We start from the raw sequence: 18,305 nt of genomic DNA, 5'->3' as shown, positions 1-18,305 counted from the left end.
ACCACTTTATTTTAAAAGAAAACTTTGAAAGATAACAGTAATCAATGTCATGTATTCCTGACATGACTCCTTTAAGACTGATGATGAAAAATATTTCCAGAGATTTGCTGGAAAATATTTAACAACCAACTCCTCCAAAAAACACAACGTATTTTTAAATTTAATTAGCAGTATTAACATTTTTTCCAACACTTTTTAATGCTAGGCAAGAAACAAAACAACAAAACAACCCATAATTTGTATCATTTGCCAATTTTGTAAGAGTAATTGTCCAAACTGAAAATTTAATAATTGGTTCTGAAGCCTGTATAAACTGGTCCCAGAATATTTCCCTCTTAGTGTAAAGGTAACAGACTGTAGGTACAGAATAAGATATCCAAAACAATATAAAAATGTTTTGTTTTACTTTAGTTACTTGTTAAAAAATAGAGCTTAGATCATGGAAAACAAGGACAAGGTCAGTAGAAATGAGTAACAACAATGGTGATGCCAGCAAAGAAAATTACACAGAAGAGAGCATTAGAAAGTTCAGAATAGACCCAAATAGGAAAATAAATTGCATTGTATTTAATATACCTGTAAAAAAAAAAAAAGAATCTAAATGTAATGATTCCTATTTTCATGTGCAATCCTCCTTTTCTTATCTCTGTATGTGTAACTATTCATTTGAATGATTTTATAATCCATAGGTACACAATAATGAGGTGAGCCCAATGGCTCCGTAGACCTTCAGTTTGGCAATCAGTCTAATGCCTCTCTCCTCCTACACTTTCTTTCTGAGCCTCCCAAATAGTGAAATAGCTCTAGCAATGCATGTGTCACTATCATTATCAATGTGGACATCCCTGTAAAGTATATTGCCAAGGGAAGGAAATTTATCCACAGCATTAAAAAACTTCACCGTGATGTGGTGCTGGCTGATGGAATATATTGTTTGAATTCCAAATAAACTATTGCTACAAGGATTATTTTCTAGAGAACTCACATAGAGCAAGCACTCACAAGTTGGTCAGAAAAAAGCAATACAAAGTGGGGAGAGACCCCGGCACATTTCTGCCCAGCAAGGCATGCCTTCATCAGAGAAGGAGCTGTGCTCTATGAGCAAAGCAGATTTGTATTAGCTCAGAAGAAATACAAGATGCATAAAGTTAGAGAAGCCTTCCCACATGTTCAGAGGAGGGGTTCTCAAACTGCGGCCCACCGGCCACATACAGCCTGCTGAGGACGTTTATGCAGCCCAGTGGGTTATGGCAAATGGGCTGAGGGGCGGAGACAGAGTGGGAGGTTTTGTTTTTACCATAGTTCGGCCCTCCCACAGTCTGAGGGATTTATTGCCAACAGAAATCCCTATGAGAGCTAATCCAATTCCAATTGATCAATGATGGACAGAATTAGCTACACCCAGAAAAGTAACACTGGGAAATGAGTGTGAACTGTTAGCATTTTTTTTGTTTGTTTGTTTTTTTCTTCCCAGATTATTTTTACCTTCCGAATCCAAATCTTCCTTTGCAACAACAACAAAATTCGGTTCTGCACATATATATTGTACCAAGTATATACTATAAGACATTTAATATGTATGGGAATGCCTGCTATCTAGGGGAGGGGGTGGAGGGAAGGAGGGGAAAAATTCGGAACAGAAGGGAGTACAAGGGATAATGTAAAATAATTACCTATGCATATGTACTGTAAAAAAATGTATAATTATAAAATTAATTAAAAAAAAAAAACTAAAACAAATCCCTGATGCATTTCTATGTAAGGATCTTTCAAATACACCTTGTAAGAAGAATGGCTAAGACTGTTTAGTAAGGAGTAGTATAACCAAACTCACCCCCATAATGATTCCAATATAAATTTAAGAACACCTGACCAAGCTGATTGGGAAATCTAAGGAAAAAACACAGTGAATCATTTTTCTAATCAAAGGAGCAGAAACAGGAGTCAGCTAGCAGCTTGTTCTTTAAACCCAAAGCTAAGCTGAAGTTCCTCTGAACTTCAGAGAAAATAGGAATTTGAGCACTTGGGACCTCAGTTTTCTCTTCTGTAAAAAGGAGGCAGTTGGGAGTTTTGGTGCGATAGAGCTGACCCTGGGTCAGGAGGATTTGAGGTCCATTCCAGTCCTATATTATTTACTGTTGTGTAACCCTGGGCCGGTCACTTATCATGGAGAAAATAGTACCCATCTCCGAAGATTTCGGTGAGAATCAAAAAAAGGAAAAAAAAAAAAAAAGATAATAAAGTGTAAATTGTGCAAGGCACACAGTAGGGCTACGTCAATATTAGCAATTATAATTATTATTAGTCTCCAGCTCCATGATCTTAGGGCTTGTAAGATGCTTAGGAAACCTTTCGTTAAACACAAGAATATCCATGGGTAATCTTCCTTATCTCACTCTGTGAGGTAAACTCAGGTACTCCCATTTCCGTATCGGACCAGCTGGGGCAGCTAACCCGGAGGGACCAGGCCGGGCCCCAGCGCGGCGAAGGCGGGACCGAATACTGGCGCACGGGGCCACAATTTCCCCTCCCCAGTTACCATCAAGTGGGGTTAGGGAGGAGAGCGCCGAGTAGGAGGATGAGCGCGCTCGAGCCGCTCGGCGCTCGCCATCCTCCCACGCCATTTTCCGCAGCAAAAAGCGGAGGCCGGCTAGTTACCGCTACGTCGGCGGCCGCCTGCGCCGCGCCTCGTCCCTCACCCGAGCAGGGAGAGGGAGCAACCGCAGGGCGCGTCGGCTCCGAGGTAACGAACCCCGATCGCTCCCTGGGCCCGAAGGAGGGGGAAGGGCGACCGAACGGAGACACCCCAACTGTAGGGATGGCAATGGGCGGGGCTGGCGCTGTTCTCGCTTTCGATTTTGCTGACTGGATCGCGCTCGCGCGCTTATAGACACGCACGTACTATACACGTACGTACGCACGTACACTTACACGTACGCGGAAACGGAATGCGAGCGCCGGGATGCGGACCGCGGCTGAGGTGGCGGCGGTGGTAGGAGGTGATGGCGACGGAATTGGGGAGGCTTGCGAGTGATCCTCCTGGGCTCCAGCCGCCTTCCCAGGTGACCGCTTCGGCCTTAGGTGGGCGTGGCCTCTGCGTTCTGTCCCTGCTCCGAGGAGACGTCCCTTGCCCACCTCTATCCCCCTCCCATCCGTACACCTCTCTTCCCCTTAACCCATTCCACACTTTGCTCTGTAGCTCAGCCCCTTGCTCTTATATACCGGCTGGGTTCGCCATGGTCGCACTGTCGTTCTTTGGTTTTAATTTAAAAATTTAGATAACTGATATTTTCTGCCCTAAAGTAGATATTTTTTTCAGAGGTAGTTCTCTGCTTTAGTAACAAAAGAGTTGTTTTTGTTTGATTTTCCAAGAATTCCATATAGCCTGAAATCACAAGTCTATACTAGGAAAAAAAAGTCTTTTAAAACTAAGGTTCATGTCAAATCTTAACTGAATTCTGAAACAGTCGGCAATATTGGTCATATTAGCTTTGGATGTAGTATAACTGTGAGCAGTGATTGTAATGATTCCATTTCTACCACCTGCCTCTTCTTTCCCCATCCCGGTACTCGCATCTGTATTGTATCATGACTAGAGCCAAGCTTGTCTGGAATGTCATGATCGTTGGGTTTGGAATATTTGTGACAAACTACTACTTCATTGAGAGGGGTCTTGTTGAAAACTAATAAGAAAAAACCGGGCCAGATTAATAATAAAAATTGTGGACTTTCAGAAGGTTGATTTTCATTGTAGATATTACTTTCATCAGAAAGTGCAATGTGATACAGTAGACATGATATTTGTGATTTAAAGACAGAGGACCCAAGTTTAGATATCACTTCTAATATTTTTACCCCCCATATGATTTTGAGCAATGGTCCTCAAACTTTTTAAATAGGAGGCCAGTTCACTGTCCCTCAGACTGTGGAGGGCCAGACTGCATTAAAAACAAAAGCTCACACTGTCTCCGTCCCTTAGCCCATTTGCCATAACCCAGTGGGCCACATAAAGGTCCTCAGCAGGGCCTGGGCCGTAGTTTGAGAGTCCCTGATTTTGAGCTTCCCTTTCAATTCAGTTCAGAAATCATTTAGTAAATGTCTGCTATCTACTGTTCCCTAAGGTCTTTTCCATTTCTAAATCCTATGAACCTTGTGTGCTAGGAACCTTTCGACAAAAGAAATATTGGACCCGTACTCTTCCCTTGGGAAACTGAAGTTTCTAAATTTCTTAGTTGACTTTAATAGTAATCCTTAGGGCAGTGAATTCCCAGTTTTGGTTTTACATCTTATAGCACTACATCAAGAATCTGTGTTTTCCTGGGTGTGGGAGCTCCCCTATGATTACAACATTGAGTGGTTATAAGAATTACCAGTTGTAAGCATTGTGAAATTATAAAAACAAAATTAATTTTTCAAATGAGTATATGTCAATTAGTAGTTATGAAGTTATGAAATGAAACAAATGGGATTTCACAATTTCCTCAAAGTGAAGCCTTAGAACTTCAGTTGGATTAATTAAACATTAGTCATACCAATAAATATTGGTGGACATAATTCTTTGGTTTAATATTCATTATAGAATATGACATTGAATAATTTATGTTATTGAATAAAAACTATATTGAGAGTCTTCTTAAATTAACCAAATTTATATTCACGAATTTTTTATCTAAAAATGTATATTTTTGAACTTTTAAAAACATTTTTGTTAAATTTATGCATTTTGATTGAGGCTACTTTAAATATAAACAAACTTTTCATTTAAATTGTTCTGTGATTTCATGCATGTAATGTCAAGATACTTCTAAGCTCAGATGTCCTTTAAGTTTGTGATTAGAGTCAATATGTTATTAAATTTTATTTACATTTAGTGAGTGGTTTATTGAACAAAGTTTTCTATCACTGCTAGCCAAGAAGAGACTCTAACCTTTAATTCTGGAAGTCCAGACCAAAAAAAACCAAATCATCAAAAACTTTGTCTCATACATACATTAGACTCCTGCCAGCTGCCTGAATTCCCTTTAAATTCCTCTTGTACCCTGACTCACTTGTTTCTAATTTATCTTGTTGCCTGATTTGGGAATCACAGAAGCATAGTTTTTGAAATCTGGCTTCTTTGACTTCTTTTCCCTTTCTGCTTACATTACATTAAACAAAATGAATCTGGTATTGTATTGTTAACTACTCAAAAGATTCTGTTGGGAAAAAGAGACAACTTTAATTAAATAATATTTTCAGAGTTTTTACTAAATAAAAAGATCTACATAGTTGTACATAGAAGAAAAAAAAATAGTACATGATGAATGTGAAGTAGAAAAGAATTGACAGTTATAAGCAGCACCACAACAGCAACATCACTTCACAAATATTCTAAACTTTTTTCATTTACCACCTCTTTTTGGCCAACAAATTTTTACATGATCCTGGGAATATAGATATGCAAAACTGATATGCAAATCAAACATTTACTAAATATCATAATACTTTTATGTATTTAACCCCCACCTTTAACATTCAGTTATAAGATCTTAAACTACAGTTTAAGAAGATGGGTTCTAGATGATCTGAGGATTTTGCTCACTTTAACAAAGCAGGAAGATGTACTACCACATGATCTCTTCTCCCCCCAGCAGCACAGAACTGAAGGATGCTTACCTAGTTATATAATTTAAGAATATGATTAAGGTATTTGATTTAATATATGGGAGACTCAGCCAATTTGAGAATCTATCAACTAACATTTATTAAATCCCTAATGTGTCAGATACTATGATAAGCACTTAGGATTGAAAGGAAAATAATAGCATTTATATACCCCTGTAGGTTTGTGAAGTGCTTTTTAGACATTTTATTCTGGCAACATAGAAGAGAGATAGATGCTATTATTATCCCCATTTTACAAAAGCAACTGAGACAGACAGGTTAATTGAGTTACCTAGCATCACACAGCTAATAAACATCCAGTGTGTGCGTGCGCGCGCGCGCGTGCGTGCGTGTGTGTGTGTGTGTGTGTGTGTGTGTTTGTGTATAAAAGATGCATACAAGTAAAATACAAGATAACCTTGAAGAAAAAATTATTAGGGGCTTGGGAGACAAGGAATGACCTCCTTCAGTAACAATATACAACAATCCTTCAGTAAATGACTCTTGAGTTGACTCGAAGAAATAGACATTCCAAGAGGTGGAGATGAAGAGGAAGTATGTTACAGACATGGAACAGTCAGTACAGAAAGAGATGAAAGATTGAAGCATGGTGGGGAATAGCAACCTGGACAATTTGGGTGGGCCAAAGAGGAATGTGTGCAAAACAAGATGTCAGAAAGAAAAGAGGAACCATAATAGAGCCTTGGTACAATCCAGTGTTGATAGGCATGATGATATGGATGATAAGCAAAGGAAATTGAGAAGAAACAGACAAGTAGGAGAACCGAGATAATAAGGCCCAGAAAGCTCAGTGAATATATAGGAAGAAAAAGTGAGCAATAGTACCATGTGCCATAACAAGGTGGAGGAGGATGATTGAGAAAATAACTCAGCATAGAATTTTCAGTTGAATAATAAAATATGATACCAAATTGCAGAACATTTAGAAGAGATGAGAGGAAATGGAGTTAACAAATGTAGAAGAATTTTTCCAGTTTGCTTGAGAAAGGGGGAGATGAGATGGGATAGAGAGGGACTTCTTGAATTATAGCAGGACTAGTAGTATCTAATGCAAATTAGTATTGGATGGGGTAAGAAAGACAAGCATTTTTTAGGCATCAGATTATGGTGGACCTCAGGTATCTGAGAATGGAAAAAATAGCTCTGATTACACTTTTAAGTAGAAACAAGTTATTGTGGCTTTTAAATGGTAGATTTCAAAGTATTGCCTAGAAATTAATGAAGCTGTTGCCCAAGGTAAATACATGAATTTTTCCGTTTCATATCCATTACATTCTTTCTTAGCCTAATCTATCGGAGTGCTTAGTTTTGGGCACAGAGTTTTCATCAATTTCCAGAGGGACATAGCTTCATGTGTGCAACATAGGTATATGGGATTGGAACACTTGGCAATAAATGTGGAGAGAGGGAATAGATGAGGATGTGGAGAGAAATCCACAAATCGGTCAAATAACGCCGACTAAAGACATAAAATTAACAATGCCTTGGTATCTAATAAATATTTGTTGCATATGCTCATATAGTAAAGAGACTGAGTTCTAGTTTATATGTCCTTACCCTGTGCCTATAAGAGGGATGTTGTCTCAAAGATCCCACTCATTCCCCTAACTAGATATTCTGCCTCTCAAATGCAAATAATCATGCTATAAGAGGCCTATGACAATTCTTTTTTGTTTTTACTATATTATCTATATTAGTAGATTTACATTTGACATTGTTAATTTAATTGAATGTTAAGAGAAAGTTAAAAGGGAGAGAAAGTAATGACTTTTGTGAGGGGAAAAACATACTACTGAAAGATACAAAGAACAATACACTTTTAAGCTTGATAGATTCCTTATACATTAGTTGAATCTGTAAGGTAACACTTTTTTTTTTTTTTTTTTTCAATGGTTTTTGTTTATTTTGACCGCCTGGAAACTTTTTTCTAGTCACTGAATCAAGAAAACTAGTCTAAAGCCCATTAGGCCATTTGAAAAATAACACTAATCAATGTTGATTATGTTGGACATTTTATTATTACTTCTTATATGCTTAATGTTAAATTGTAAAAAAAAAAATTAAAGTTTAGAACTTTAGATAGCATACTTATACTTTATAATATATTATTTGAAAATAAGTATCATCAAGACTACTTCCTTTCCAGAATCCAATCAGATTTTATTTTAGACATTTCAAAAGTAAATAACAGTTAAAAAATTTTGTTGTAAGCACAATAATTACAAAGCTATTAAAATTGACATGCTTTTCAAAAGTTTATTCAGATAAGAGACTAAACAGAGTAGGAAATAACTTTTTAAATGCCAAGAGGAGAATAAAACATGAAATTTAATAAGTTTAAAAGTTAATAGCTGGCTGAAGGATCTTCCCCATTTTTATATAAAGAGATAACTATTTCTATTTTAAACCCCTCTAGGGGAAAAAAAAAAAAGATTCTAATGTGTAGCCTTCAGAAAGCCATCCCAGTGTTAAATTTGAAGAATTGAGTTACCTAATTTAACCTCATCTTTCAGCAAATCTTAATTGGAAACATAGCAGCCAGTTATTTTTCATTTTCTTAGTCTCTGACATGGTATTTAAAAACATTAATTAAAGCAACTTTTGTTTTTCTCTTCTGGCCAAATACTCTTTATTCTTATTTTTTATTTTTTTAATTCACCTTCATTTTTCCAGTCATTTGGTTGATTTTCCATTTCTTTTGGACTTTCTTTTGCCTTCAACTAGTTAAGTTTCCTTCTACACAACTAAAAATATAGTTTATCAACAATCCTACTGAATACTCAAGATTATTCCAGGAGAATAAAAATAAAATAATTGACTTTTTATATAGTTCTTTATAGTTTGCAAAATGCTTTATACATCTTTAATTCTCACAGCAATCTTGTAAATATTAAAGATATTTTTCCAGTTTACAGATGAGGAAACTGAAGATATCTATATCTATATATCTATATCTATATCTATATATATATATATATATATATATATATATCTAATATAGAGATATATAGAAATAGATGTAGTTTTATACACACACACACACACACACACACACACACACATCATACATACATTCAAGATTCTGGCGTATATTAACATTTTTCTTGGGTATTTCTCCCCCCCACCTTAATGTTTTATTTTTTCCCTACTATAAGTAGTGCTTTAAAATTTTGAGTTCTAAATTTGCTCTCTTCCTTCCTCCCCCAATGTTTTATTAAGAAGGGCAACCCATTTGATATAGATTATACTTATATAATCATGCAAAAAAATTAAGAAAACAGACACTTTGGAGGGAGGACAAGAAAAAATAAAGAAACGATTTGATCTGCATTCAGTTTTCATCATTTCTCTGGAAATGGGTAACATTTCATCACAAATTCTCAGAATTGTCTTGGTTCATTAGATTTCTGAGAATAGCTAAGTCATTCATAGTTGTTCATCATGATATATTGCTATTACTATGTTTAATATTTTCCTGGTTCTGCTCATATCATTTTGCATCTATTCATGTGTCTGTAGATTTTCTCTGAGCGCATCCATTTCATTTATTATATAGTATTCTTATATAATAATACAATAGTATTCCATCATAATCACATACCTCCACTTGTTCAGCCATTTCCCAATTGATAAGCATCCCCTCAATTTCCAGTTCTATGCCACCACACAAAAAGCTTCTATAAATATATTTTTTTAATATATTGGTCCTTTTTCTTTTTTCTTTTTTTACTTTTTTGGGAATACAGACCTTTGGGGATAAGTGGTATTGCAGGATCAAAGAGTATATGTCATTTTATAACCTTGTAGACATAGATCCAAATTGCTCTCCACAATGGTTGAATACAGTTCACCCACTTCACCAAAAGTACATTAATGTCTCAATTTTCCTGTCCCCGCTAACATTTGTCATTTTCCTTTTCTGTTATATTAGTCAAGCTGATAGGGTCACCCCTATTGGTACTTCAAAGTTGTTTTAGTCAGTAGAGATTTAGAGCATTTTTTCATATGAATACTGATAACTTTGACTTCTGAAAACCCTAGAAGTTGAGAAAATTATTAGGAGTTACAAGTATCATTTTCCCATGTAGGGATGTAACTAATTTAAACTCATTGTATAACTTTTGCTCTTTCCTACTTACCTTTGATGTTTCTCTTGGGTCTTGTATTTGAAAGTCATATCTGCTGTTAACCTCAGCATGGATAAATAGCAGTAAACAGATAAGCATGGATAAATAGAGACAGTAAACAGTAAAATCACTGTCATTTCATAGATAATGACATGATACATATTACCTTTTAGAAAATTAATATGACAGAATTATGTATCTTGGATTGAAAGTAGACAGGGTTGGCCAGTGATATTTCATCATTGAGCAAGCATTTTTTAAGTGCTTGCCAGGTGCCACCAGACACCACCCATTGGGAATACACAGAAAAGTTTTTAAAAATCAATCTCTGTCCTCACAGAGCTTACACTTACCTAGTTGTTAAGTGCATAAAAATGCAGATGACATTTGGTAATTGATCTCATGGGGAACTGATGAGGTCATAAGTGAAATGGCAAATAAAAGGACATTACAAACTTTGGAGAAAGCAGTTTCAGTGATTCTTCACTTGATTCTTTCATCCCTGTTAACTGTTGTCTAATATGTCTTCTCTTCATTGCTAAAATTTTATTTTATATCTTTATATTTTTTATCTTACTTAATATCTGGTGACAGGTCATATAAGATCATCTCTGAGGATAATTTAAAGGAGGTTCTGTGATTTAATTTTAACCAAGTCAACATGCTGAACATTAAAAAACTGAGTAAAATAACTGACTTTGACTTCATTCTTATTTACAAGCTAAAAAAAAAATGAGATTTCCTGTATTTTCAATTCATAAGTGAATTCTCAATATAAAATGAATTTATACAAAAAGAACAAAATTATTTTTATATCTGTAGAAGCTATTGCTGTTAATATTATTTGGAAGTCCCTACTGAATACAGCTTTTTATATTTTTAAAATAAATATAAGTGATCTTTTATTTTTATATTGTTTAAATTCTCCTGTATTGTATAACTTTAAGTCCTTTATTAAAACTTAGGTGAATCAATAATTTCATGGATATGTTACTTCTATCAACAGAGATTATAATCTGTTCATGTCTTTCTTCCTCATTCTGTGTGGTCTCTCTTTAAAGTCTTGGAAGCCTTCTTTGGGTTCTTTGCCTTTTTTTGTGGCTCCTAGTATGGCAGTCCATTCTATATATTTATGTATTATCTCAGATTTATAATACTGGATGTCTCATAGGCATCTCATACTCAGCATGTTCAAAAAATAATTTTGTTCCTTAAAAAGACCCTCACTCAAACTTCTTTATCATTGTTATCAGTTATACCCTCCTGTCAATTACAACCCACAACTTCTGTCTGTTTCTCTCTTTCCTTGCTGGATCTTTTTCCAAGACATATCTGTTTACTCTGGGTTGATGCATAGGGCTGTGTCTAGGTCCTTTTCTCTTTCCCTGTATATTATTTTAGTTGGTAATGTCATCAACTCCTATGGTTTCATTTTTCTCAGTATTGATTCTTTCATCCATTTAGCCATCCCTAACCTCTCTGCTGACTACCAGTTTAATTATCTTTAACTGCTATTGAAAATATTGAACTGGCTTGGACCGTGGGTATCTTCAACTCAACATGTTCAAAACTGAACTTGTTACCTCCCCATCACCAATCCAAACCTTAGCATCTTCCAAACTTCTCTATTACTAGTACCACTGTACTCCAAATCACCCAGGTTTACAAAATAAGTGTTGTCTTAGTCTTTTCCCCTCTGCCTCCACAATTTTCAATCAGTGTCAGTTAACTTTTGATTTTATCTTTGTGACATCTCTCATATATTCCTTCTCTTTTCTGGCACTGCTACACTCTGGCTCAGGCCCTTATTACTTTACACCTATTTCAATAGACTTCTGGTTTTCCTACTATAAGCCTCTTCTCATTGAAGTTCTCCCTTCACTTAGCTTCCACAGTTATCTTCTTAAGGCTAAGGGCTGACCATGTCATCACTCTATTCAGTAAAAACTCCATGTCTCCCTGTTGCCTCCAGAATCAAATATAATCCTCTGTGTAGAATTCAAAGCCCTTCATAATCTGCTTCCCACCCTCCTTACCTTGTCTATCTTTTTATACCTTAATCCTTTTTATCCTCATTTAATATTTGATACAATGACACTCTTCCCCTTCTAGTTTCTTATACTATTCTCCTGACTCCAGGCATCTTCACTGGCTGTCTTCATCTCTGCATCCAGGCTTCATTTAAATCCCAGATAAAATAATACCTCCACAGCAAGTCTTTGCCAATCCCTCTTAATTCTAGTATCTTCTCTCTATTGTCTCAAAGTTAACCATGGGGTTTAGGTTTTGTTTTTTTTGTTTTTGTTTTTTTTTTGCTTATTTGCACATAGTTGTTTGAATATTGTCTTCCCTACTAAACTAGGAATGTCTTAAGAGTAGGAACTATCTTTGGTTCATATACCTAGGACTGAGCAAAGTGCTTTTGCACATAATAGTCACTTTATTCATGTTTATGGATTGACCAGTCGAAAACATTTCATTATTATTGTATATAAAATGAAATCAGAATAGGTTAAATGATTAAAATATTTAGGGTCTGTTCATAGACATCTGATTTGGAAATGATTCTTACATCAGTAACTACTCATTTCCTACCTAAAAAAATAATCATGTCATGTTTTATGATATTATTTTAGCACTTGTCATTTTAGCACTTTTTAACTCTTAGAGCTCTTTTGACCTTCACATTATGATTCTTTTATGTTTATTAAAAATCTCTGTGAAATAGTTTATAACCACAGTTATTATCATTATTTTTATATTTTTTCCATTTTTCAAAGTTAATGCCTCATTTGAGATTGACTGGAAGCTATTTCACTTTAACACTGCCTTTTCATCTTTATTGTTCTTTTAATGTGTTCTTAATTTTGATATTTGCCCTAATTAGCTGATGATTTAACTATGCAAAGATAATTCCAAAATTACTACCATATTGGTAACCAGACATGTCCCATTTAAAATAAAGTCAGATTCATTTTTTTTTAATGTTAGTATTTGGTAATTGCTATGTCTTAAGCCTTTCAGCTTTCCTTGGTAAAACTAATAATGATAATGTTTTAATATACGGGCATGATGCTTCTTTAATTTTTAATCATACTTATTTTCATCTGCTTTTATATAATGTTACTAATTATTGCTTATAGATTGATTTTTAAGAGAATTTTCCACATATTTTAAATAAAGTTTTACCTAAGTTATTCAGTACAATACAATTTGCTACATAAACTTCAGCAACCTTTTATATACATTCACCATGAGTCCCTCAAGCCTAGGTAACAAAATAGACTATTAAATAATGTTTCTTATTGCCTTCTTTGCCAATTACTTTCAGAGACCAACTTATAAGCCATTCTTCCATTTAGCTATATTTACCTTCTTCTGTCTTAAGATTTCTGTCTTAGTATGAATGAAAGTTTCTCCAGAGGCATAGCTGCTTGTTGAACATTAAATAAAGAAAGCACTCTTAGCATATCAGGTTAAATTAATTCATGAAAAGATTCTTTTAAAAAAGTATTTGACTGTAAACAGATTCTGTCCTGCTCAGCTAGTCCTCTAATACTCTTACGAAAGTAAGAACAATTGGGGATGGGTTGGCTTTTTTGTCAGTTCCATTGATAGACATGACTAAAAATTTTAATCAGCATGTGCATTTTTTCCATTTCCCTTAAATTTTAATGTAATTATTATTATCAAATAATAATTTGCTGAACACAGTACCACAATCCAATGGTCTTTTTAAGCAATTAAAAAAATCAGTAATAAAAATAATAACTTCTGACATTTAAATACCTTGTCTGATTTGAACCTCACAACAGCCCTATGAGATAGTACTATAGGCATTATTATCCCCATTTTACAAGTAAGGAAACTGAGGATCTTTGAGAGTAAGTGACTTGTCCAGCGTCACACAGGTAATAGTTATCAAAAGTAGGTTTTCTAGGATTCTCTCTGGTGCTAATTATTGAGGGTGCTGACAAAGAATCGTTCATGGAAATAGTTAATGAGTTGGATTATTGTGCCATTTTAAAAAATGTTTGTTTAGAAATAATTATATGAATATATAACTGCAGAAGTTATATTCCATATTCTTTGTACAGTCTTTGAAACTTTACATGTAAAGACTATTTTTATTTTTTTTACTTTTTTTTAAAAGGGTTGCCTCAAAATGAAAATATGATTTTAATCCATTATTTTGAAATAAACTAACATAGGAAACAATGTAGTTTATAACATGAATACTATTTTGACATAATGCTGAAAATATGAGTTTTATACTTATGTATATTATAAACTCTCTAAAATGTATAATCCTAGAATTAAGATAGTAATTTAGTATTAATTATTAGTTTGTCGCTGTGAAAATGAGTATGAAACAGGCTGTTTATATTGTGACTTTACCATCATCTTAAATAGGAGAAGATGAATTATGATCGGAGGCACACATATTTTGATGGTTATATAAGGTAAATAAATACTTTTATATTGAGAATAAGTGAGACCAGTTTGTATAATTTAAAAATGCAGTGTTTAATGTAAGATAAAATAAATTTGAATTTCACACTTCTTTTTTTTGTCTCTTTCTCTAGGACTTTGGTCAGCATTCTAAGAAAGAGATCAAAAATAAGGAAGGTAGCTTCATAAGCACTGAATGCATCGAACTAAGAACAATGGATCTGAAATTCAACAACTCCAGGAAATATATTTCCATCAGTGTCTCTTCCAAACCCCAAACTATGTCACCCCACATCAAGTCAATAGATGATATTGTAGTACTTGGCATAAATCTCAGCAAATTTAACAAACCCACTCAGTTTTTCATATGTGTTACAGGAGTATTTGTATTTTACCTTATCTATGGATATTTGCAGGTAAAGAAAAAATAATCCCATTTTCATTTATTTCCTTTTTTATTAATGCTATTTGTTCTTATGCAATAGTACTTACATATACATGTATACATGCATGTTTATGTGTGTATACACTATTTGGCTGACTTAGTAAATCCTAAATTTTAAGTAGGTAAAAGTTTTATAAAATTCACTTTTTACATCAATTTTCCTGCTATCTCTACAAAGATAAAGTTAATTCTGCAACTCAAGTAAAGGAACATTATGATATTCACAAAAATCTGGGCAGTAATTTAAATATTCTTATTAGTGATAGAAAAAGTTATAAAATTAGATTCTAATAAATTATTTGAATTACAAATTTAAAATGTTCTTTGGAGGTGTGGAAAAAAGTTTAAAGTAAATGTAACTAAGGAGATCATTATTTGTGCCCTGAATAATCTCAAGATTAATATTATCAACTAACAAGCCATTCAATGAATAAATATTTATTAAGAGCCTACTTAATAATGCCTGGCACTATGCTGTGCTAAACCAGAGGGATAAAAGGAAAGGCAAAAGACAGACTCTATCCTACAAAGAGCTCATGATCTAATGGGAAAGCACATTCAAACAAAGTATATACAGAATTAATATGAAATAAATCAACAGAAGGAAGACACTGGAATTAAGAGGATTTTGAAAAACTACCTGTATAAGGGGGATTTTAGCTGAAACAAGGGAAACCAGACGGCAGATGAAGAAGGAGAATATTTCAGGCATGACAGACAGCCATTGAAAATGTCTGGTTCCAAAAGACTAATCTTTTAAAGGAACAAGAAGGATGTCAATGTCTTTGTGTTGAAGAATACTGGGGGTGTTAGGTATAAGAAGAATGGAAAGATGGGGAATGGAGAGGGTGGCTACTAGTTCTTATAAATCTTGAAAACCAAACAGACTTTTTTATTTGATTCTAGAGGTGATAGGGAGCCATTGAAGTTTATTGAGTAGAATGACATGTTCATTTGATTCTAGAGGTGATAGGGAGCCATTGAAGTTTATTGAGTAGAATGACATGATAGGGCCTGCACTTTTGGAATATCACTTTGGCAGCTAAGTGGAGGATGGACTGTGACAAACTTATCAGTCAACCAGACTATAAAATGATCCAGGTGTGAGATGATGATGGTGACAGTGTCAGAGGAAAGACAGAGGAATGAATATTTGAGAAATCTTTAAAATCAATAGGTCTTGGCAACATATATCTGGAGATATGACAGAATAAAAAAAAATGACACCTAGTTTTGTGAACCTTGTATACGTAATACTAGAGAAGTTTGGAAAGTGAAATGAAGAGGGTTTGAGGGGAATGATAATGAGTTCAGCTTTTGACATTTTCAGTTTAAGATGTCTATAGGATATCCAGTTAAGATGTCTAATAGTTGGAGATGGAAGAGTAAAGATCAGGCGAGGTTAGGGGCTGGATAAATGCATTTGAGAATCATTAGCAGAATAATGATAATTCCATAGGAAGTGATGAGATCACCAAGTGAAATCTTATAGCAGGAGAAGGGAAGAGGGCTCAGGACAGTGTAGTAAGTTATGACCTGCATATTTATCCAGCAGAGGAGAGTCCTAAGCAAAAGGGCCAGCTTTTACAATCACTGTGCTCATCATTGGAGATACACAAACAACAGAAAAATGGTCTCTACCCTATTAGGGAAGACAACCTGTTTACAAATAAGCATATCCAAAATAAATACAAAATAAATGAGAGGAGATATTAACAGATGGGGTAAGTGGGAGTGGTCAGGAAAGGATTCTTGTAGAACATTGAATAGTTTTGAAACACAAAAGATGATTCATAGGTGATAGCCAAAGGAAATTGGCCAACAAGTCCATGAAGTGGCACAAAGACAGGGTGAGTGTCATGTCAGTCACAAAAGTTTATCAAATCCTTAAAATTTTTAATATTTACATATAGTAATTTTACCATATTGAAATGTCTAAAGAAGCATAATGAATATAATTAAAATAATCCTCTTTGAAAAGTTCATTTACGTGCTTCAGAATCTGTTTTTAAAGCATTTCTTACGTGTAATTATTAAAATTTGCCAATATGGGAAATTTATCAATTATGGTTTTGATTAAAATTGAAATGTAAAAGACTGCTATAATCATATATATATTTATATATGTGAAAAGTTATATGAATAGCTTGTTTTTTGTGGATGCTTGTTAAATTCATCTGCAATATTTTTACATAATGAGTTGTGCCATCATTATTTCAGAAGAACAGGAATTGGTGATTTGAATAATTTTCTTGAGGAAACATTTGTTTAAGTAACAAATAGAAATAAAAAGTAGTTATCTTCCTTTTATTCCTTTAAAGTATCATGTACAGAAAACAACAAAAGTTATTTCAAAAGGTCATTATCATAATTTGACCCATTTTTGCCATATTTATTTTTAAAATCCATATTCCTATGAAAATAGTTGAACATAAAAATATGGTATTAGACTTCATTTAAAGTAAAAGTCTAGACCTCTGGCAATGAAAAATCAGATAGATTAGTTACACATCATACTAGTCATATTTTATGTTAAATGCCAAACCATACTTTTGAAACCTGTGATTTCATTTTATTTTCTTTTATCTAAAAGAAAGTAAGGCAGTTTACAGATTGATGTATACAAAGGAATTAATAGTTCCTTTTTGATATAATGCCAAAAGACACTTTGAAATCTTTTTCATGATAATCAGTGAATGTCTAATTCAATATATTGTTGCTTTATTTTTTATTTTTAAGCAAAAAAATTCTCAGTACCTTTATTTGATTTGTTTTTCTATTTCAAGCATAGTTATTTATTTGTTAAGTACATTTATAACTATGAAGATTCACATTTGCTAAGCTTATTTTCAACTACAAAATCCCATTCTTATAGAGTGAGTCATGAGCATACAGATCTCTCAATTCAGACAAATTATGATAAGGTCAGTCTGATTTAAGACATTTGAATTATAGGATTGTTTTGAAGAAAATTCTTTTTAATTTTGTTATGGTAACTGTCTAGATGACGAGGAGACATGACTAATCAGTAAATTTATTGTGTATATATTATGTGCTTCAAAAGTGCTTTAAAATAGCTTCCTTAGGCTGGTTAAGCATTCCCATTCCAAAGGGAATTATTTATGCTGTTAAGTTGATTAGTATGCTAATATTTGTAAATGCCAACTAAATCTTGTTCCATATCTAAAATATTCCAGTTCTAAGTTATTGGGATTCAGATCAATTAGATTTTATAGAATTCATGATCATTAAGATACATCTTAACAATCATTTAATTCAACCGAGTGCTTTTATAGAGAAGCATAATATATACATAACTTTGAGCTCACACTTACATTCTAATAAACCATGCTACCTATTCAGTCAGTGTCTTGGGAATGTTGGAATAAACTAGCCTTTGATTGTCATTTTGGCAATTCTTTCAATTGCAATAATTATATAATATTAAATTTTAGAGGGAAAAATGAAACACCTGATAGTTTTTCTTTACAAACCCCATTCTTCTGTTTTACTGAGGATTTACCTATATATCATTTAATATCGGTTTTATGGAGAGTAGCTTCTTACAATATTACTGCTGTCTTCTGTAGAATAGCTTTCAGGTTTTGTGTTTAATT

At 33.8% G+C, this 18,305-nt stretch overlaps 1 protein-coding gene and 1 long non-coding RNA gene across 4 annotated transcripts in view; both read left to right on the top strand.

Moving 5' to 3' along the window:
• The first annotated feature begins 2,548 nt into the window (after nt 1–2,548).
• Nucleotides 2,549–18,305, top strand: part of SLC35B3 (solute carrier family 35 member B3) — a 44,813-nt gene continuing 29,056 nt past the window's right edge. Inside the window, exons 1-2 of one of the 3 annotated variants that reach the window (XM_074271271.1) lie at nt 2,549–2,743; nt 14,378–14,659. In XM_074271271.1, the coding sequence (XP_074127372.1) occupies nt 2,579–2,743; nt 14,378–14,659 (447 nt within the window). In that variant the 5' untranslated portion in view covers nt 2,549–2,578. Of the gene's footprint in view, nt 2,744–2,856; nt 3,082–14,377; nt 14,660–18,305 lie in introns of those variants that run through there. The other 2 variants (XM_074271284.1, XM_074271275.1) reach the window with 2 other exon arrangements.
• On the top strand, nt 14,666–17,410 carry LOC141544768 (uncharacterized). The gene is made up of 2 exons (XR_012482796.1): nt 14,666–15,596; nt 15,655–17,410. It is a non-coding gene; the product is annotated as an uncharacterized LOC141544768 (long non-coding RNA).

The sequence above is a fragment of the Sminthopsis crassicaudata genome, chromosome 1 (genome assembly GCF_048593235.1).
Source record: "Sminthopsis crassicaudata isolate SCR6 chromosome 1, ASM4859323v1, whole genome shotgun sequence".
Lineage (NCBI taxonomy): Eukaryota > Metazoa > Chordata > Mammalia > Dasyuromorphia > Dasyuridae > Sminthopsis > Sminthopsis crassicaudata.
The sequence above is the reverse complement of the archived record's forward strand: the minus strand, read 5'-3'. Positions and strand labels throughout refer to the sequence as shown.